The 22,813-nt window shown below is 45.3% G+C and overlaps 1 protein-coding gene across 1 annotated transcript in view; it reads right to left on the bottom strand.

Moving 5' to 3' along the window:
- TBC1D17 (TBC1 domain family member 17) overlaps positions 1 to 22,813 on the bottom strand; it is a 730,802-nt gene that overhangs the window by 222,069 nt on the left and 485,920 nt on the right. The window contains exons 11-12 of the mRNA XM_086930148.1: positions 2,493 to 2,609; positions 739 to 839 (exon numbers count right to left, since the gene is read on the bottom strand). Of these exons, the coding sequence (XP_086786274.1) occupies positions 739 to 839; positions 2,493 to 2,609 (218 nt within the window). The remainder of the gene's footprint in view (positions 1 to 738; positions 840 to 2,492; positions 2,610 to 22,813) is intronic.

The raw sequence follows: 22,813 nt of genomic DNA on the forward strand, positions 1-22,813 counted from the left end.
AATTGGCCTAGAGTTCAGTTCTTGAGTGTGTGAGACCATTTGCTGACTGACTGTGTACAACAAATGCTTTACACTGTCCTCTGATACTGCCTAACTGCTTGACCAAGCTACCACTTTAGAGAGTAAGGTTATATCTAACTTTAACCTCTGCCAAACCTCTGGGGATTGTGGACACTGTGCACATTGAACCTTACTTTTGTTCAGTATTTACAGAGCCACTTTCTTACAGAGCCCACTTGGTGAGAATATTATTAAAGCTGCTCATTGGTCCAGACAGTCTACTTAAGTCTACTTTCAAGAAGTTCTACCTCAAGCAAGGTCTTTAATGGCGAGTAATCCTTAAAACCTAATCACTGCCATCCATTTTGCCAAAGAATGTAACATTTTATAGGTGATGCAAAATAAATATATAGTTCTTTTCAGAACAGAGAGGGATAGGTTATCTCACTTTGTCTGAATTACTATAACCATATTTTACTCTTGCCCTGTTAATATTTTAAGAACTGTAGATGTTACTATACTATGATATGGATTGTAGCTGAAGTTAGCTTCTTAATAATGGGTAAACTGAGTTTGAATTAACATGAATTACGAGATTTTGTTTGCTCACTAAGTTTGGAGCAGTAACAGTGACAGAACAGTCAAGAGCGGAAATGAGTTATAGACTTTACAGCTGTCAACTGGCATTACATCAGTGCCAACTTTCACTCACACTTAGCACACACTCCTGGGACTCACCACCAGGGCCATGAATCCAGCAAAACACCAGAAGGCATCCACTTCATTCTGTGTAACATAGAGTATGGGGGAAAGCAGATCGCTGAGGCCCTGAACATAACCTAGAGGCAAGAAGTCAGAATAAGTACACTGGATACAGATTGTAATTCAGACAATAATAAATGCTGTCTCAATGTCTTGCATACAAGAGAAGATAAACTGGCTGAGGTGAGGATGAACTCACTAACATCTCCCACAGGAAACACTGTACAGGTGGACGCTGTTCAAGGGGACAATGTACCATACAGACTGAGGTCTCTGGTAGAGAAAATAACTGTCTAATGTCTCTCAATAGGGTTTTCAACCTGCCTGTCCCATGCACCTGGGAGTTAATGTGTCACATGTCTGACAGGGTCAAGTAAACTGACTAGCATCTCTCACGGGAGCTATACACTGGCCCAAACAAGTACGGGTATACTCGCTGACATCTCACACAGGCGAGTGTACTAGCTGATATCTCCCATAAGGGAGAATGCAGGGACTGACATGACTCACACAAGAACACATACTGACTACTGTCTCTCATAGGGACAGCATACTGGGTTGATCCGTCTCACAGCAAAGGCTGTACTACCCACTGTCTCTCAAAGGAAAGGTGCGCTCACAGAGGACGGTCTACTGTCTAATGCCTCCCAAGAAGAGAGTGTACTTGTTGGCTTCTCTCACACAAGAGGGTGGGAACCAGCAGGTTACATTTTCAAACAATGGGAGCTGTATGGGTTGATATTTCTTACAAGGGTGTGTCTCTACGCAGGTCTCTGGTAGGGCACTGTGTACTGCTTGATGTCTCCAACGGCTTTAAAAATCAGGGTGTAGTCAATGGCCTTATTCACAGGGAGCAGTGTACCTCAACACCTGTCACAGGGTAAAGTCTTGTGACTGACCATGGAAAGTGTCTAAACTGAGGTTTTGCTTATGTGAGGGGGTGTTGGCTGAGTTGCTGCAAAGTGTAGGAAGTACCCTCTGGTGTCTCTCCTATGTACTTCATACTGTAGACATTTCTCACACGAGAATTTGTAGGGGCAGATGTCCCTCACAAGTAAAATCAAAGGTCTCTCACTGTAGTTTTTCACAGGCAAAGTATTGGTTGCTGTCTCTCAAAGACTGACATTTTTCACTAGGGAAGTGTATAAACAGACATCTCGTATGTGAAAATATTAGCTGGCATGCCTCACAAGGCAAGCTGTAGTCAATGGTGTTTCGTCATAGGGGAAGGTATACTAGCTTAGGTCTCTAAATAGAAGGCTGTGTTGTCTGATATGTTACACAGAGCATAACAGGTGTAGGGCACTCACCGACGTCTTTCATGGGAGACGATGAACTGGCTGAATTGTGTCAAAAGGTGGTTATAGTGGTGTGATGGATGTACTAGCTGGGTGTTTATGCACTGAAGGGCAGTATGATTTATCACTCTTCGACCAAGGAAGGGTACACTTGTATGGTTTAGCACCAGAAGTTTCTCTCAGTGGAGAAATTACAAGCCAACGACTCTCAGGGGAGAGGGTGACTGACATCTCTCACATGGGGAAGTACTGTTTCTCATAGGACATCTGATGTCTCGCAAAAGGAATGGTGTACTAGCTGGGGTTTCTCATAAGAGAGGGTAAACTGGCACATATCGCTCACAGGGGAGGGTTTACTTGCTGCCGTCTCTCAGAGGGAAAGGAGCGCTTGCTTGGGTCTCTTTCTCACATGGAAGTGACAGAGCTCAATACCTAGGTCAAAGTTGTACATGCAGTACGTCATCAGCACGTCATTCAGCAGCACCAGCCCAGGGTTGTCACTCCCCTCATAGAACTTGTTGGTGCGATCCGTCCGGCTGACATCTCTCTCTGAAATAAACAAGAACATACTGTCATTAGTGCCTTTATGGAGAACACTCACAATTGAAAGTACAAATGTTATTTTTGCATAAATGAGAGAAATCTGGGAAGGGCTTGCTCGACTAGTGCCTTTTTTTATACATTTTCAGCGAGAATGCAGCAGTGTTATGTTTCATATAGGAACCCCAATATAGGTTCAGGTAGCAACCCACCCTTTCACATATATTCTCCCTTACCCTTACACTACATAATGGTTCTTGGGCTGACCTTTTACCTAGTTATGGTATTGCTTCCAGGACGTGGGGTTTTCCCTGAAAATTATCCGCATTCATTATGCATGAGGATTCTTGGAAACTCAGCAGGACACCATCTCCTGCATAATAACTGTGTGTGAGGGTCATTCCTTCCGTCATTTTAAGTCCGATATGACACAACAAGGTTGATCCCCTGAGGGTACCACTTTGGGTATATAAACACCATATCTTTGCTGAGGCAGGAAGAGGAGAAAAAGGACACCCATGCTGACACACTGACGCAAGACTCTGAGGTTCCTGCACGCAGGTACTACAGCTCGCAGTGGTCTGACAACCTTCGCTGGGTGTCTATCTCAAGACCAAGTCAGGGTCCCACAGTCTCTCACTTCAGGTAATGGGGTTGACTTTATCCTAGAGAAATTCTTGGCTCCATACCTACATACATGCTAAGTACATTTAGGTACATCTAGTTACAGTCGCATAGTAGGAGTACGCATTTTATTGTCATGTATTTTTCTACCTGCCTGTATTCATTGTTTTAGCACTTTGGTAGAATTCTACCATCCTTTTACTCTGTTGGTGCTTATAATCATCTATATCTGTTTCTGTCTTATGGTTGTTTCACCACATCTATTTTACACTAGAATGACGCTGGTTCAATAAATGCTTATTGAAAACATGCCAACCGTTTATTCTGTGTATCTCTCTTAGACAAAGTGAGCACGATTGACTTGAAGAAAAGTCATATACTGTTTCCACGATCCCTGATGGGACAGAGTTGTCATGTTCGATAGTTGCCAAGAACTATTCTTTTCTTGGTAAGGGGATTCTAGAGGCACTGTGACCTAGCTGGTATACAGGCAAACATACCTGGTGGGGGTGTCTGGAATATGTCTGGATACCAATCGCAGTCTATGTTGTTTAAACATGCAGATCCTATTTAGGTTTATAGGAACTACACAACAGCAGACCGGTGTTGGTTTTCATGATTGGACCTGGGTGTAAAAGTACGATAGGAATAAAGACTAAAATCCTGTTTTCCAACTAGGTCTGAACAAGGTAGTATTGAACTTTACTATTGGAGGGGTGTGAGCAAGTATGATATGAATGATCAGGAATGAACGTTGATTTTTTGCGTTCTTGACACAGCAGGAGAAGGTCTCACAGGCTGGTATTGGTCTCATGTTGGATTTGCGTGTCCCTTACACTAGAAATGGATAGAAAGGGAGGTAGGATACAGATGGAAGTCTCATCAGGATGAGGTTGCATTAAAGTCCGCTACTAGATCGTTTGTGTAAAGTAGAATAGAACGTTTAGACATGAAGGATGGCTTCCTCTCTCACCTCAGCAGAAGATGAAAACTGCAAAATGCAACTCTATGTGGTGCATTTCAGCCTGGGAAGCATAAACTCCCTCTTTAAGTAGTATATGAGTAAGTGAATGCACCTCACAGAGTCCACAAACTAAGTGAACATTGACATCTGATGGAGGTCTTTGTTCTTAAAAACTCAATTAGCTGAAAGGAGTAATTTATGACCTGCAGGGTACAAACAGATTATTACTATGCAAGTAAAGAGTGTGCAAGGCAGGAGCTTATTACTGTAACTGAGAAATGTATTAGTTAGAGAAGTGTGCAAGATAAGAACGACTTATTGTTACAAAACAGTGTAGAAGCATCCTTATTGTGAGGTGACCAGTGACAGATGTTCCATGGAGTGAAAAACGTATTGTTAAAAAACAACAATGCATGAGTATCTAAATTGTGAGAAAGAAAGCGACCAGTGACATTAGTCTTCAAAACATTAATAACGTATTGCAAAGAAAAAAGATATCCACGACAGAAGCCTTCAATATGTTGAAAACTAATGAAAAAAGCCAAAGACATAACAAGATCATAACACACCCTGCATCACATGAGCCACTGGATGTAAAGAAGACCAGGACCCACAGACAGATGTCTGCATGGTGTGAAATTGTCGCGAACCAACATTTGCTGGGAATCAAAAGGAGAGAAGACCCATTAAACAAATGGCAGTAAAATAAGCACACTATAACAATGTTATTTTAACATGTGTATTTTCTGTGCATTCACATTCTTATGGAAAGTTCCTTGATGCCAGGAGTTGGAATTAGAAACTTGATTGTGAAATTATAAAGGCAGTGTATTGATGGGGGTGCAGCCCATTAGATTCCTATCTAGGAAGACCAACACTTTTTTAATGAATCTACAGATTACACCCATGCTCAAGATCCAATATTACATATAATGTAGCTTTTTATCTTCTTGTCTAGGTAGTGTTGTAGATGACCGTGCAAATACAACAGATTTCAAGTAACAAGTAACATATAGTGGTATGAAACTTTAGAATGTCTTTAACTGGTCTACAGCATAGAAGTGAAGTGATGATTCCTGAGGGAGTCAAAGCAAGCAAACCAAAAGGACCGCGGAGAGCACCATGTGTGATTACCTTGAATCTATGAAGGGGCTCCTGTAACAAAATTCTTCTAATGAGTTTTTTTATTGCCTGTAACTGTTTGAAGAGGAGGCCTGTGTACCTACAGTTTCCTTGACACTGGATTCCAGTGATTGTCAATGCATTCTTGCAAGGGTCCCATCATCAGATCTCAATGTGGTGCCAGAAGATACAGGCATACATTATTCCTAGAAGGCAGCTCAACTTCCTGATCAAAAATCGAACAGGTTAGAATCTGAAGGATGCAGATATGTCTTCTTGAAGTGAGGTATTAAGTCCATGAAGAGTACTTTTGAGCACAAAGAAGGAAAATGCTGGCTACCCAGAAGCATCTGTTCGCGGCATGTAGTGCTGTAGATTCACATGATTTTTTTATAGAACATATTTTTATTGCCATTTATAAAGGACAGTGTTCAGGTACATACACAGCAATGGTACTGAAATCTTACCACAATAGCATTTACAGAAGCCATATATGAAACCTCATGTACAAACAATCATCAAATAAACCGAAATGTAATCTCTTAAACAAGATCATTACGATTTCTGTAGTGAAAGCACACCATTATAGAAATAGTACCAAGGGAGTGTATAGTTGTGATGTGCAATCCTACTTCAGTGGGTCAGAAAACAATGAGAGTAACCTGTCTTTCAAGTAAAGTATGCCTGGGGGAAGCCAATATTGAAATACTCAACAATATAAACCTATAGACCCAGTGCAGTATACAATGCTCTGGGGATAATTGAAATGGGTTGGGGGAATTACTCTGAATCCAATTCTCTGTTTCAGGTGTTGGAATATGTTTAAAGTGTAAAGGAAGAGTATGGTGGAATCCAGGGGGACACAGGCGGCCCCATAGTTAAAAGTCCATACTAGTGATACGTGGGATATTTCCAAGAAAGTCCTTTCCCCACCCAGGGCACCTAACCGGTCCATCATTTAGCCGTAGCCCCTGTGACTGCACACCTCCATCTCAGGTGCATCATCTTGATCCTGTAAGCTGTCCACCATTTCTCTCTCCGGGTGTTCCCAATCATCTAGGACTTTCACCCTCTTCCCCACTATGAGCCGACTCCCCTGCTCCCGAGACTCCTCTCTAAGTAGTACTAGTCCCTCAGCTCACCCCCACTGGTTAACATCCCTCACCCAAGGTCCCAACACAGGCATGGTCTTAGATTTCTAGGCCATTGCTATCTCTCCTTTTAGCCAGTGCCAAAGCAGGGCAATAAGTCTAGAGCCAACCTTTCTTTTGGACGGCAGAGGAAAGAGCTCCAACAGGCAGACCTCTGCAGTGGGCTCAAGGGAGTGTCCCAATGTGGGCTCCAGAGCAGCCATTACAAAATCCCAGAAAGGATGCAGTCCAGAGCAACCCCAGGTCTTGTGAATGAAGTCTGCGCCTAAGTAGCTACATTGAGGGCAGCAACATGGCTTCCTGCCATAGACAACCTGGAGTCTAGAGGTCATGTGTAAGCAATTACATTTCAAATATTTCAATCTCATGTTCCTTGAGACTTCCTTGGGATAAGTTAGAATCTTACTTCAGTCCAAATCTGAAATGTCCTATTTAAGTATCACCTCCCGCCTCTGAAGTAACTTCAACAACAGTCTATGGGACATCTCGGGCAGTGATCTATAGATCCACTTCACCAGGTGTTACATCACCCAAGGAGAGCAAGAGCTGTGTGTGTCTTGGGTTCTTAGCGACCCCACTCCCAAAGTCCTCTGAAAGTGCGGACCAGGGCCTCATATATGAGAAATTGACCTGCCGATGTAGATTCACATGCTTAGCATAATTCTGCCATCTAGTGTTGGCCTCGGATGCGTGCAAGTTGACTTTCTTCGAAGAAAGTCTTTTGAGTCACAAAAAGTACGGACTCCTCCTCTTGCTTACAATGTGCATGGTTATCGGCTTATTACTAGATTAATTTCCACAAGGCGGGTGAGAATGGAGTGTGAAGGATAGTTTGGTATAGTGAGATTACTATGCGTAAGGAATGTAATATATAAGTAACTGTAACCAACGGAGGTTTCTGTGGAGGAGGGTGGGCACATGTGAATCTACAGCACTACCTGTCACTAACAGATCCTTAATGGGTAAGCAATAGTTTCAGATCGAGGCATGTGCGGCTGTAGATACACATGCTTAGCATAGACTGTAAAGCAGTTCTCCTTCTTCTCCATAAGTGGTAGCTAACCTGTTGGGGGTAGCAGTTACTTGAAATAGTGTACATAGACCTGCTTGGCCCATATTACCTTGTTGACAAGCCACAGTAATGTTTTGTAAATGTATGCCTTGTACCCAATGTAGCTGCTTTACATATGTCAGCTATAGGCATGTTTCCTATAATGGCCATTGAAGCTCCTTGTTCATAAATAGAGGGAGCTCTTGGTGGGATAGATAGGGTTCTTTTAGCTTTAGCATAACAGGTTTGGATGCATTTGACAATCCAACGTAAAATGGCTGATTTAAAATGGCCCTTTCTTTGTGTGGTCTAGAAAATTCAACAAAGAGTAGTTGAGGTTTTCTAAATGATTTGATTCTATCAATAAGGTACAAAGGGGACCTTTTTACATCTAAAGTGTGAAAAGCCCTATCCACAACTAAGTCAGGTTGGGGGAAAAATACTGGCATTTCAATAGGTTGAATTAGGTGGCACTGAGGTGCCACTTTTGGTATGCAGTACCACCTTATCCTTATGTAGTTGGAAGTAGGGTTCTTCCAAAGTTAATAATTGTAGTTCACTAACACGTATGAGTGAAGCGATTGCATTTATAAATGTTACCTTCCAGGACAAAAACTGGAGGTGGCAAGAGGGCTCACATTGAGAGCCTCTTTAGCCTTGTTAACACAATATCAAGATTCCAAGGGGAAGCTGTTGGTATCCTAGGAGGTACTACTTTTTTGAGACCCTCTAGGAAGGCTTTAATAACTGGAATCCTGAATAGAGGAGTGTGTTGTCTGTTTTAGAGATATACGGCAACAGTTGCTAGGTGTAGCCTTAGAGATGTAAAAGCTAAACCAGATGTATGTAAATGAAATGAATAACAGACAGTGTCCTGAACTTTGGCCCACAGAGGTTCAATGTGTTTGCAATGACAGTAGTGAACAAATCTTCTCCATTTCGCAGCATAACAGGCACTGATAGTGGGTCTTTTTGCTTCTACGAGAATGACAATACAAGGTTGCGGTAGATTTAAGTAGCCAAACTCTAGCATTTCCGGAGCAAGATCGTAAGGTTGAGGGACCTCGGGTCGTGGTGTCTGGTCTGGCATCTCCATGGTTCTGCATGAGAAGGTATTGCCTGTTGGGCAGTACTTGTTGGGGACCCACTGATAGCTCTAGGTGTGGTGTGAACCATGGTTGCCGCGCCCACGTGGGAGCCAACAGGATGAGGGTGAGAGATGCCTGCCAAAGTTTGCAATCTACAAAAAGAAGCAGTGCGAGAAGGTAGAATAGCGTAAGCAAAAACCCAGACCAACTAATTCAAACTGCGTTGCCCCTGGGTAGCCGGTGTGGGAACCTGGAGAAGTTTGGGCATATAGTGTTTTCTGCTGCGAAGAAAAGGTCTATGTCTGGGTGACCCCAACGCAGGAAGAATGGGAGGAGGACTTGTGAATTGAGCTCCCACTCGTGGACTTGTTGGCACCTCCTGCTGAGGAGATCTGCAAAGTTATTATCCACTCCCGGGAGGTACTCTGCTAACCGGTTTCAGGAAAGTGCTACCTTTTTGTCATGGTCACCTCGACTTTTTGCAATTGGTACTGATGTTTGTCGACTGATGTGCTCTAGTTCCCAGCTAACAAGGCCGCAGTGTCAATGCTTTTTCCCTAAAAGAAGGTAACATGGTGTAATTGGCACACAAAAAGCACACACTTTGGCACCACTGTAATCCCTAGTAAGTGGTACCCCTGGTACCTGCCTGGTACCTAGGGCATGGGTAGGTCCCTAAGGGCTGTAGGTATGTATAATGTCACACTAAGGGACCCCCATACAAATTGCATGCAGCGTGCCATTGCGAACTGCGTGTCACTGTGAAAACCATCAAGAAAAACAGGACATGGCACACTCACTATGAAGCACTTTATTTCGCCCTAGAAATAAATTCGAAAAAAACCTTCAGAGGCATTCTTCTGTACTGGTCCCCCGGTTCAAGAAATTGCTTCGTTAGCCATATATATTCACCTTTAGGACTCGCATTAACCACAAATGACTTTACAATCTTGGGTGATTTTAATGTTTACTTAGAAGACAAGTCAGATTATGTATACAGCAATTCTCTTAAATACTTTAGAGACATAAGGACTTGCACAAATCCACCCATGAGGCAGGGCATACGTTGAATGGTATCTTCACCTCGGAACCAACTCTATGACATCCATCCTCTAACTTGGACAGATCATTCTATTATTATGTTTAATCATATCATTCCTGAAGTACTCGTAGTGGCACTCGCTAGGGCACATCAGACTGTCTATAAAGTTTGAAACAAGATTGATTCTATTAATCTTTTGTCTCAGCTTGACATTTCTCTACCTATGTTGAGTGCAAATCCTGAGTTGGCAGCCAGAGAATACACAGAGGCCTTTAATGCAACAGTTCCTATTTGTAAGATCGCAAATCGCCCTCCACGCCGTGGTTCATGGAGGCATTGAAAGTAGAAAAACAAAACTGCAAAAGACTAGAAAGATGCTGGAGAGTGAAATATGATAATTTAGAAAAAGAAACTATAAATTAGCATTGTCGAAATATAAAACCATGCTAATTAGTGAAAGAGGTGCTTTCTTCTCCAAGAAGATAGAAATAGCTAATAGATTGTCTAAAGAACTGTTTGCAGTAGTTAATAAACTCATTTCTTTGCCTAGTAAACCTGCCAAACAAATTAGTCAAGGCTTCTGTGACAATATTGCTAATATATTTAGGGACAAAGTTAACAGCATCTATGATCAATTTGAGGTCACTGCTTGTCATGAGCAAATTGAGGAACCACTTAAAACTAACCCAGGTCAAAACGTGTTTTCAGGTTTCTCCCAGGTATCAAGCGAGCAAGTTGAAAAACTTATTAGGGAAAGTAAATCTGGTTACCGATCGGATCCCATTTCCCCCTGGCTGAAATGTTTAATGTTTGAATCCAGAGTTTTTCCTACTTTATGGAAGGACGTTAATAAAATAAACCTAATCTAGACTCGTCGAATCCAAGTAATTATCGCCCCATTTCTAGGTTGCCTCTGACGGCCAAAACAGTTGAGAAAGGATTAGTTACTTACCTGTAATCCTAGTTCTCTTCCAGGGGTATCCTCATCAAAGTCATAAGCATTAGAATATTCCCGCCCATGCGCGGGACCCCGGAAACAATATATTATATGTGCCCCACATATACATATACATATATATATAAATATATATATATAAAAATAAGCAATTGCAGCCAAATAAAACAGTAGAGCTGGAATATGCTGTGAAGAATTTCCACCATACATGTGTATTAGCATTAGAAACATGATAAACAACACCAATGCTTGTTTAGAAACTGTTTTAATGCTTAGAAAACAGCAGAAATTCTTATAACACACTGTAAGCATATACAGCTCCCAGGCTGCATTGCAAATACCCAGTCTAAAAAGACTGAAAAGCTAACCCTGTGGCTGCATGTACCAAAACTGACGCTGTGCCTTTAAGGCACCTCTGCCCCTAGCTTCCCATCATGCCTCAGGGGTTACAGTTAGGTCAGTTGTTCTTTTCGGAGACTGAAAACAAAACCATGGTAATAACAGGTTAAAACATCTCCTACTTAATAAACAAAGTCCTTTGCCCGGGGAGGCGGGAGGGTTGCTTATGACTTTGATGAGGATACCCCTGGAAGAGAACTAGGATTACAGGTAAGTAACTAATCCTTCTCTTCCAGGGGATCCTCATCAATAGTCATAAGCATTAGAATAGAGTAGCGAGCCTCACCTCATCCCTGCGGGCAAAGGAATCAACAGGTAACATTCACATTCGTAGGCCCAAAAATAGGCCTTATTCTACCCAAATAGGTTTCTCAAGGAGGCTTGCCCTACTTGAGAATCCGCTCTGGAATCAGACTCTAGGCAATAATGCCTTGTAAAGGTATGGACTGATTTCCATGTCGCAGCCTTGCAAATTTCTGACATGGGAATGTCATGTAAAAATGCTGTTGTGGCTGCCTTCCCTCTAGTGGAATGAGCTTTGGGTGATTGTAACAAAGGTTTGCCAGCTAGCTGGTATGCTAGTTTGATACATGAGACAATCCATCTGGAGATGGACCTCTTGGCTGCTGCAAACCCGGTCCTCATTGAACCATAATTGACAAAGAGTTGGTCTGTCTTTCTGGTGCCCTTTGTTCTTTCTAGGTAAAACTTTAGCACCCGTTTAAGATCTAACGAGTGCAACGACCTCTCAGCTGGGGTCGATGGGTTAGGAAAGAACGAAGGAAGGGTAATCGTTTGGTTTATATGAAAATCCGATACCACTTTTGGAAGGAAAGAAGGGTGAGCCCTCATTACCACTCTGTTGTGGTGAAACACAGTGTAGGGTTCCTTGGTGCAGAGTGCTTGAATCTCGCTAACCCTGCGAGCAGAGGTTATTGCCACCAAGAAGGCCGCCTTCCAAGTGAGATGCTGCAAGGAGGCCTTGTGTATAGGTTCAAACGGTGTAGACATCAGCCTGGAGAGAACCAGGTTCAACTCCCAGGGAGGAGAAGGATTTCTCACAGGGGGATAGACCTTCTTCAATCCCTGAAGGAAATCCTTAACCACTGGGACCTGAAAAAACGACGTTTGTGTAGGTGATTTTCTGTACGCTACTATGGCAGATAGGTGAACCCTGATAGAAGCGTATTTCAACCCTGATGTCGCTAAGTAAAGGAGGTAAGGGAGGACTACCTCTTCTTGTCCTGTGGTGGGATCAAAGCCATGGTCCCTACACCAAATGAAAAATCTCTTCCACTTGAATGCATAAGACGCCCTAGTGGAAGGCCTCTTTGCCTCTTTTAAAATATTCATACATTCCGGAGGCAGATTTAAGTGTCCGTATTGCAAGACCTCAGGAGCCATGCAGTCAGGTTCAGTGACGGGAGGTTGGGATGCAGGATCCTCCCGTTCATTTTGCTCAACAGGTCTGGTCTGCATGGCAGACGTCTGTGTGGACACAGCGACAGATGTAATAGGTCTGGATACCACCATTGTCGCGGCCAATCCGGAGCAACTAGGATCATGTCCATGCTCGATCTGATGAGCTTGGCCACCACCTTCGGAATCAGAGCCAGAGGAGGAAACGCATAGGCGAACATTCCTGTCCACTCCAGCAGGAGAGCGTTCCCTTGTGTCCCTGGTCGGTGGAACCTGGACGCGAAGGCGTGGCATTTGGCGTTTTCGTCGTCCGCGAATAAATCTATGTCTGGACGGCCCCAGCAACGGAAGAGTTCTTCGACTACTTCGTCGTTTAGCACCCAGTCTGGCTGATCTTCGAAGTGCCTGCTGAGTGCGTCCGCCTTTGTGTTTAGCTCGCCTGGAAGGTGTACTGCCACCACCGACAGTCCCCGAGCCAGAAGCCAGTGCCATATTGCTTGGGCCTCCTGAGACAGAGGGTGAGACCGTGTTCCTCCCTGCTTGTTCAGATAGAACATTGTTGTAGTGTTGTCCGTCTGAACCAAGATTTTGTCCGTTGTGATTGCTGGAAGGAACGCTTTGAGCGCCAGATGAACTGCTCGAAGTTCCAGCATGTTGATATGGTATGTCTGAAGGTTGGTCGACCAGCGACCCTGAATCTGAAGACGACCCATGTGAGCACCCCAACCTTCCAGAGATGCGTCCGTTACCACAGACATCGAAGGAAGAGGCTGCTGAAAAGGGACTCCCTGCAAGACATTCCGAGGGCGAGTCCACCACTGTATTGAGGACAGTGCTGCTTGAGATAGGATGATTCGATCCTCCCAATCTCCAGTCGCTTGGTCCCACTGGTCTTCCACAGACTCTTGTAGAGGACGCATCCTCAACCTGGCGTTTGGAATTAGGAAGATGCAGGACGCCATGGAGCCCAGTAGAGACGCTACTTCTCGCACCTTTGGACGAGGAAACTGAAGTAACTTTCTGCATTTCTGCCCCATGGAAGATAGTCTCTCCTGCGAAGGAAACGCTCTTCCTAAATTTGTGTCTAGGACTGCTCCCAGATAGTGGATGGTTTGCGTGGGATGCAGGACTGACTTTTCTGTGTTCACGTGGAGCCCAAGCCTGTGTAGTTGTTGAAGACACAGACGACAGTCTTTGGTGGCTTGATGAGGGGACTGGCTCTTCAGGAGCCAGTCGTCTAGATATGGGTACACAAAAAGACCTTTTTTGTGTAGACATGCCGCTACCACTGCCATGCACTTGGTGAACACCCTTGGTGCGGATTTCAGACCGAACGGAAGTACTTTGTACTGGTAATGCTTGTTCCCTACCAGAAACCTCAAGTACTTCCGATGACCTGGTGTGATAGGAATGTGGAAGTACGCGTCCTGTAAATCCACCGAACACATCCAATCTCCACTTTGTAGATGAGGACATATCTGATGAAGTGCCAGCATGCGAAACTTCTCTTTGACCACCACCTTGTTGAGGGTCCGAAGATCTAGAATCGGTCTGAACTTGTCCTCTTGGTCTCTCTTGGGGACTAGAAAATACCTTGAGTACACTCCTCTCCCCCTTTGGGATGGGGGTACCTCTTCGATTGCGTTTTTCTTTAAGAGGACGCTCACCTCCCTTTTGAGGAGGTTTAGATGGTACGAGCGAGTCTTTTTTGGAGGAATCGGTTGTGGTCTCTTCCGGAAACGTAGCGCATATCCATTGCGCAGTATATTCAGCACCCACTGATCTTTTGTGATGCTGACCCACTCTTCCAGGTGTTGCGAAGCACTTCCTCCCACTGGAGTGGGTAACGGCGCCAGAGGAAGCCACTGCTCAGGCCTTGCCTCCTCTAGGCGTGGCAGAGGACTGATGATGTCCGCCTCTGCCTCTGCCCGATTTTCCTCCTCTGTATTGTGTCTTCCCTTGTGGCTTGTTCTGAGGCCATTGAGGGGTTTGAACCCTCTGTTGGCCTCCCCGGTTCTTGTTGGTCTTGAAGCGTCGCCTGAACGGCTCTTTCTTCTTTTCCAGACCAACCGCCTTCACCGTGTCCAATTCGGTTTTCATGCGGGTCATTTCCTGATCGGCATGCTCCCCAAAGAGTGAAGATCCTGAGAAGGGCAGATTGAGGATGCGTTGCTGGGCATCTGGTTTGAGACCCGTCAACCGCACCCAAGAAGATCTTCTCGCGCAAACCCCATGTGAGTAGGCATGTCCTGCTAGGAGGGCGTTATCTGCGGATGAACTGATCATTTGGTTTGCCACCAAACAGCCCTCCGTCACTGTTTCCTCAAAGTCCTTCTGGTCCTCCTTGGGCAATTTCTCTTTGAATCGTTCCATGGAGTCCCACAGTGCTCTATCATATCTGCCGAGAAGTGCTGAGGCACTAGAGACTTTCAGTGATGAAGCTGCTGTGCTGCACACTCTGCGTCCCCAAGAATCTTGGGTCTTGCTGTCCTTGTCAGGAGGAACTGAAGAAGAGGGTGCGACTGCGTGATTCTTCCTAGCTGAGGCTACGATAACTGAGTCCGCCGCAGGCTCCCCTTTAACAAAGATTGAATCCGAGTCGGCCGGCCTATACTTTTTCTGGATACGTGCCGGAACCGCCCTGATCGCCGCTGGCGTGAGGAAGACCTCCTTGATTGGGTCCATTATCCCTGGAACCAATGGGAGCAAAGGCCGTGAATATGATTTGTGCCGAAGGGTCTCAAAAATTACAGTAGTGGAAACTTCTGGAACAGCCATTTCTATTTGAAGTTTTTTAGCGCCCCTTTGAAGAACGTCCAGGTATGTGTTGACGTCGTCAAGCGGGGAAGCTCTGGAGTGAGGGCTGTCTGCCAGCGTTGGGGAGTAATCCCCTTTAGAAGATCTCGAAGAAGATGAGGAGGAGGTTGATGGTGTTCTCCTTCTCCTGTGGTGAGATTTTTCCTTCCTCACTGGCGATCTTCTCGGTCGGTCTTCCCTTCGAGGAGAACGTGATTCTCTCCGACGCTCCCTTCGTGGAGATCTCGACCTCTCAGTTCGTTTCTCCCTTCTCGGCGTTTGAGATCTGGGATGCTCTCTCCGTGGTGATCGGGAGACCCTGGGGGTATGCGACCTTTCCGCTCTCCTCTCCCGAGAGCGTGATTGGTGCCTGATAGGACTCTGTCTGTCTGTCTCTTCTATCAGTCTCTGAAGGGGTGACCTGTGGAGTGGGCTTACATATCTTTGCAGCCTCTCCGTCGCTCCAGAATCCTTCCACGTGCTCAAAGGAGCATACCATCTTGGCGAGAGTGTTATCTTTCGCTGGGGCAACGGACTTCTACTCCTGGAAGTGGACCTCGATGAGCTAGAGGCCCTTGAGGAGGAATGGTGAGAAGCCGATTGGGTCACCAAAATAGTCGAAGGCACTGAAGGGGATTTTCGTCTCACCGGTGTTGGCGGACGTCTTAGAAGTCTTTCCCTTGACGTTGGACGCCTCTGCGGCGTCGACGGAGTGATAATCTTCGACGTCGAACGCCTCGATGACGACCCGTGTTCTCTCGACGTCGACCTGTGATGTCGAGCCGCTGACGGTGTCTTCTCCCTCGACGTCGAATAGCGTCGTCCCGCCTTCGACGGAGGTCTCGACGTCGAACGGCGTTGCCCTGCCGTCGACGGAGGTCTCGACGTCGAGCGGCGTTGCCCTGCCGTCGACGGAGGTCTCGACGTCGAACGGCGTTGCTCTGCCGTCGACGGAGGTCTCGACGTCGACCGACGTTGGTCTGTCAGCGACGGAGATGGCCTTCGACGTCCTGTCGTCGACGAAGCCCTTGATGTCGACCTGGCATGTGGCGACGGCGGAGGATCGGACATCCTCGACGTCGAGCGCCGACACGTCTTCGACGATGATCCCTTCCTCGACGACGATCGTCCGAGGGGGCTCTTGCTCCTCGACGCCGAGCGCCTCCGTGGAGACTTCGGCGGAGGTGTCACACTCTTCGAAGCCTGTCGACGTTGAGACGACGGCGAGTGTATTCTGTCTCTCGACGCCGACCGTCGCCTGGTTGACGGCGGCGGAGTTGACTTACGTCTTGACGTCGATCTTCTCGTCGACGGAGATCTCGTGGCTTCTCTCGACGCCGATCGTCGCCTAGTTGACGACGGCGGAGCTTTCTTCGTCGTCGGTGATTTTCTTTTCGACGACGATTTCCTCGTCGACGCCGGTCCCGACGTCGACGGAGCTTTATCTTTCGATTTTTCCATCAGATGTTGTTTTCTCAGCGCCGAGCCCGGCGCTGAGGTCGATGGACGCTCTGACTTGCCTTTGGAGGGAGTTCTGGGTCTCTTTGAACTCTTCCTCTCTGTAGATCTTCCCCTCATGGATCTTTGGGCCAAACCATAGAGCCTGTTCCTCTCCCTGTCTTTTAAAGTTCTGTCAGACAGGTTTTGACAATGAGAACAGTCCTTTGGATCATGATCTTCTGGCAAGCATAAAATACAGACCTCATGAGAGTCCGTTTTTGCCTTCTTGTGGCCACAAGAAGGGCAATCATCAAATAATGAAGGCATCCTGACAGGAAAACCTCACAAAAATTCGACTGCTAAGCAGTTATTTACTTGACCCTGATGTAAAAAGTCAAAGTAAATCAAAAAAATGTTCTTTAGAAGCTTTTCTGACTGAAAAAGGCAGAAAAAATGTGGAGCTGTGTATCCAGGGTCCTTCCTGAAGGAGCCGGAAAGAACAACTGACCTAACTGTAACCCCTGAGGCATGATGGGAAGCTAGGGGCAGAGGTGCCTTAAAGGCACAGCGTCAGTTTTGGTACATGCAGCCACAGGGTTAGCTTTTCAGTCTTTTTAGACTGGGTATTTGCAATGCAGCCTGGGAGCTGTATATGCTTACAGTGTGTTATAAGAATTTCTGCTGTTTTCTAAGCATTAAAACAGTTTCTAAACAAGCATTGGTGTTGTTTATCATGTTTCTAATGCTAATACACATGTATGGTGGAAATTCTTCACAGCATATTCCAGCTCTACTGTTTTATTTGGCTGCAATTGCTTATTTTTATATATATATATTTATATATATATGTATATGTATATGTGGGGCACATATAATATATTGTTTCCGGGGTCCCGCGCATGGGCGGGAATATTCTAATGCTTATGACTTTGATGAGGATCCCCTGGAAGAGAAATTATGAATTAACAGTTAGCCCACTATATACAAGAAAATGATTTGCTTGATCCCTCTCAATTTGGTCCTCCCCCCCTCTCCCGGAACATAGCGTAGACTCTGAACTAGTCAAGGCTACAGAGGAGATTAGGGCAGTGATGGACAGAGGTGGAGCTGCTGCCCTAATTCTCCTAGACTTATCAGCAGCGTTTGATACAGTGGGCCATAACCTGCTGCCGTTAGGCTTGAGAAAATTAGGTGTTAAAGATTCTGCACTCTCCCTGCTAACTTCCTTTCTGACGGACAGAAGACAAACAGTTGTGCTTTTGACCATTTTAAATCGGCTCCCAATGTTCCGCCTTGTGGGGTCCCAGAGAGCTCTTCTTTAAATCCATCACTTTTTAACATCTATGTGTCGGAACTAGCACCTTTAATTCAGCAAGTTGGCTTTAGCCTAACATCCTACGCTGACGATACACAGGTTATTTTGGCTGCCCACAAAGATCAACCCTCCTCCGCATCCTGGTTTCAAAACTGCATGCTGGAAATTAACAGTTGGATGAGTAAGCAATGTCTGAAGCTTAACTCGGATAAAACCGAGATAGTGCTTTTTGGCAACTTCCAACGTACATGGGACGCCTCATGGTGGCCCCGCAAAGTTGGGGGAATTGCCAAAACGGGTAGCAAAAGCCCAAAACTTAAGAGTTGTCCTTGATAATAAGCTGTCCTTGAGACATCAAACAAATGCTATTGTTTCTGCTTCTTTTTATTTAATCAAGAAACTAAAGAAAATCCTCCCTTTCATTCCAACCGAATCAAGGAGGACTGTTGTGACGGCATTTGTATTATCAAAGTTGGATTACTGCAACAGTGTGTATCAGAATATGCAAAATCTACATTTTAAAAAGTTGCAGATGATACAAAATGCAGCTGCAAGAATCCTATTGTATCTGCCTAAATACGAATAAGTTTCTAATGAAATTCGTAAGCTTCATTGGCTTCCGGTAGCGATCTGCGTCAAGTTCAAGACCTTACGTCTGGCTTTTAAAGCCTTGAATAATGTAGGACACACATTCTTAAAACATATTTTCACATGGTACCATCCTTGTAGACAGCTGCTATCTACGGATGCCATGTTTATGACGCTCCCTAGGATTCGTACCTCCAGTTGGTCATTATGAGTTCCACAGTTACATGATGGTTTTACTGAAACCTATAGTGTTTAGTATCAAACACCTTATCTTAATAAATCGGTACTGTTGCCAGTACAAGATTTAGTGTGACATGCACCCAGAGGGCACCTTATAGGTGTCCCCGGAAATGACTACCACTATCTAGTGTGCTGGCTGACTGGTATCAACCAGCCTACCAGCACAGACATGTTTCTGACCCCCTGCAGTTGAGAGCCCACACTCTCTGAGGCCAGAAACAATGCCTGCTGTGGATGAAGGAGTTTCTACATCATGCAGCAGGATGGCTAGTAGTTTAGCATACCAAGGCCAGGGGTTAACAGCCACTGCCGCATTTGATAGGCGACCTAAAAAAAACAGATTTGGGAGATGCCACCCACTGCCCTGAGGCCCATGTGGCCCCAGGACTGATGGGAAATTAGCTATGCCTGTACGTGTGTTGCACCACCAGGCTGGTCACACCCTAAGATGGGTTGCCTGATGTGCTCTATGAAAGAAGGAATCCAACATCTTGTTTTTGGTGGAATTAGGAACACTGGGACAGGGTTTATTTAGTTATAAAGTTTTATATAGCGCAAACTTAATCCCGAAGGATATCAGAGCGCTTTACAATTTGAGGGGAATAAGGTAACAGATCAGTACATGAGTCAAATAGGGAATATACATAGGCATTGAATCAAAGCGTGCACATAAAAAAGACCAAATATAAGCCTTGGCTAGGCGTGTAATGGGCTAGGCATTGAAACATAATGACAAAGGGGAACAAATACAATAGAAAAATACCAGATTGACAGCCATTCTTGTAGTGTGTCGATGCGCTTAGAGCTGACATTCGCTCCTCTTATTAAGCTAAGAACTTGTTCATGAGGAATCTTTTTGCTTCCAGTTTGAAAGCAACCTTGGAGGAGATTCTTCGGATTTCCGGTGGAAGAGAGTTCCAAATTTTTGGAGCAGAGCCAGAGAAGGCTCGTTGGCATGTCTCTTTTTGCGGAAGATCTGGGGTTTCAGGAGTAAGGAATTAGCACTCCTCAACGGTCTACCCCCTTTGGATAGTTTTAACTTTTGGGCCAGGTAATTGGGGGTTTTGAAGTGGAGGGCTTTGTGCGATAAGCAAGCAATCTTTAATTGAATTCTAGCTTCGTAGGGCAGCCAGTTTAGAGATTTGAGGATCGGGGAGATGTGGGCATTTCGCTTGGTGCCCGTAATCAATCTGGCCGCAGTGTTCAATGATTTTTTTTAGAGGAGCCAAAGTGTATTTGGGGAGGCCGCATAGCATGGCACTGCCATAGTCAAGCCTCAGTAGAACAAGCGCTTGGACCACCTGCTTGAAATCGGCTTGATGTAAGAAAGGTCTGAGGTTCCTGAGTGTTCTCAGAAGGTGGTTAGCTCCCTTGCTTATGTTGCTGATATGGGTCTTCATATTCTGACGTTTGTCCAGTGTGATTCCTAGAGATTTAGCTGAGTCAATAATGCGGGGGGAGCAGTTGAAGGATGTGAGTTGGTATTAGGAGTGTGCTTCGGGGGAGAAATGAGGAGGAATTCTGTTTTGGAGGTGTTTAGCAGGAGGTGGTTCTCAGTTAGCCAATTTTGAGTATACAGTAGGGTAGAGTTGAGTGAAGTGATGTTGAAAGGGGAGGAGATTTTCAGGTAGAGTTGGGTGTCGTCTGCATACATATGGAAGCGAATGTCCGTGGATATTAGTACATTAGCTAATGGTTCCAGAAACAAATTGAAGAGAATGGGAGATAAGGAGGATCCTTGGGCAACCCCAATGGTGACTGGGGATGGCTGGGAGAGAGAGTGGTTCGCCTTAACTCTTTGGGATCTGTGCTGGAGGAAGGACGAGAACCATTGCAGCACCTGACCATCCTTTGCTCCAGAATATCTAGGGGGTTGTCGTGATTGACAGTGTCAAAAGCAGAGGAAAGGTTGAGTAGGATAAGGAGGCAAGATTTATTTCTATCAAGCATTATTAGGATGAGTGACAGGCGATTCAGTGCTGTGTCCACTACGGAAGCCAGATTGGTGTTGGTCCAGGAGATGGAAATTTTCGATGTGCGCACATAGTTGATACTGGACGCATTTTTCCAGGAGTTTGGCTACTGTGGGGATGCTGGAGATGGGGCGGAAGTTGTTAAGATCTGTTATGTGTGCTGTGACAGAGATGCATTGACGATCTTTGTCCAGATGGGGAAGATTGAATCCTTAATTGCTTTGAAGGTGGTGGGTGGTAAAGGGTCACTGAAGTGATTAGATGGGTTGATATTCCGAAGAACCTTATTGATATCATTTTCGTTTAGGATGGTAAAGGTGTCCCAGGAAGCGTTGTGCTGGTGAGGCCAGGGGGGGTGCCTGGCCGTTGGATGTTAATAGAGCCCTCCTGGTTCTAGATCAATGTTAATAAGTCTAGTTTTCTCAGTAAAAAAGTCTGACAGTTCATCACATGAGGGAGGACTGACAACCAAAGCTGATCAGTTAGGGGCTATGACAGATTGTTGTTTAACCAGTTCAAACAGTTTCTTGGGTCGATTGGCCGCTTGGTTACGTTGGAATCTGAAATAAACTGCCTTGGCTGTCTTGATTTGTTTGTTATAAGAGCTTCTAGCTGATCTAAGGTTTTTTAGATGGTCCGCTGAGGGAGTGGATCTCCAGGAACACTCGATGGCCCTTAGATTGCGAAGTTCAGAGTTTAGGTTCCTATTGAACCAAGGTTTAGATATTTTTGAGGGTCCATTTTTTTTGTTGGAGTGGAACAATATCGTCCAAGATGCTAGAAATAGAAGAGTTATAGAAGTCTGTGAGTGCATGAACTCTGACTAAGTCTATATGAGGAGAGAGGGCACGCTTACAGCAGGTTGCTAGGTCAACTGTATTGATGTCTCTGAGGTCTCTTCTCCAGATCTTTGGTTTAGTTGTTTGAGACTTACTCTGAGATACCTCTGAGTTGATACGGAAGGAAATGATGTGATGGTACGACCAATCGCAGGGTATGATGGAGTCCAAAGTGATAGTATGTCCTTTGGAGATGATGAGGTCAAGAGTTTCCCCTTTACTGTGGGTAGGCTGGTCACAATGTTGAACCAAATTGTGATCCTTCAAGAAGGAATTGAGGCATGCTACGGCTTGGTCATTAGGGTTTAACCAATGAAGGTCAAAGTCTCCCTGGTAGATGTGGGACTGCACTGAATCCACATTGTCAGCTATGATTTCCATTAATTGTTCAATGAATGGGAGGTTGTCGCCCGGAGGGTGATAGAATCTATGAAGTTTGCAAACCAGCTGCTTGTTACTGGAAATGTTGAGGCAAAGGTATTTGCAGATTAATGGTGAAGAGGACTCTGAGAGGGAGATCACGAGCGTACTTCGATGTATACAGGCTAGGCCAACTCCCATCTTCTTAACTCTGTCCAGACGAATTATGTGATGGGTGGGGGGCACCAAGAGGTCCAGAATCGGAGTGGACGAGGGGTTGAGCCAAGTTTCTGTGAGGATAATGATGTCTATCTCGTTACGTTGTATGAGGTCGAAGATCTCAGAGGCATGTTTGTTGGCAGACCTACAGTTGAGTAGTATGCATTTGAGTGTAGCCGGAGTATTGGGGGAAAGAAGGCTGAATGATGTTCACTCTCTTGAGGTTGTCATTATTTATGACTCTGCAGGTGTGGTGGGGTTCTCTGTTCGGGTTAGAGTGAATGGTTTGAATTATTCCCTATGTACACGTGTTGATGTTTGTGCTGGAAGAATAGGACTTGAGGAGGCTATCAATTTCATTGGGCGCAAGCCCAGTCAACAAGCATCTGAGGCGGGAAGTTGTGTTAGGAAGAGGAAAGGTATTAGAGATAGTAGGGGAGGCAGGATGGTCATGGAGAGCTGTATCTATGACACTGGCGGGGGTTATGGGAGAGGAGGGGACTTAACAAGGGGAGACATTCAAGTGAGAGGGCTTTAAGAACGTGGAATTTGTTGGAGAGAAGGTGCAGTTGGAGGGAGATATCGTCCAAGCGTGCCAGCACGTCTGGGTGTTGGGAAAGGGACGGAA

This window comes from Lissotriton vulgaris, chromosome 7 (assembly GCF_964263255.1).
Source record: "Lissotriton vulgaris chromosome 7, aLisVul1.2, whole genome shotgun sequence".
NCBI lineage: Eukaryota > Metazoa > Chordata > Amphibia > Caudata > Salamandridae > Lissotriton > Lissotriton vulgaris.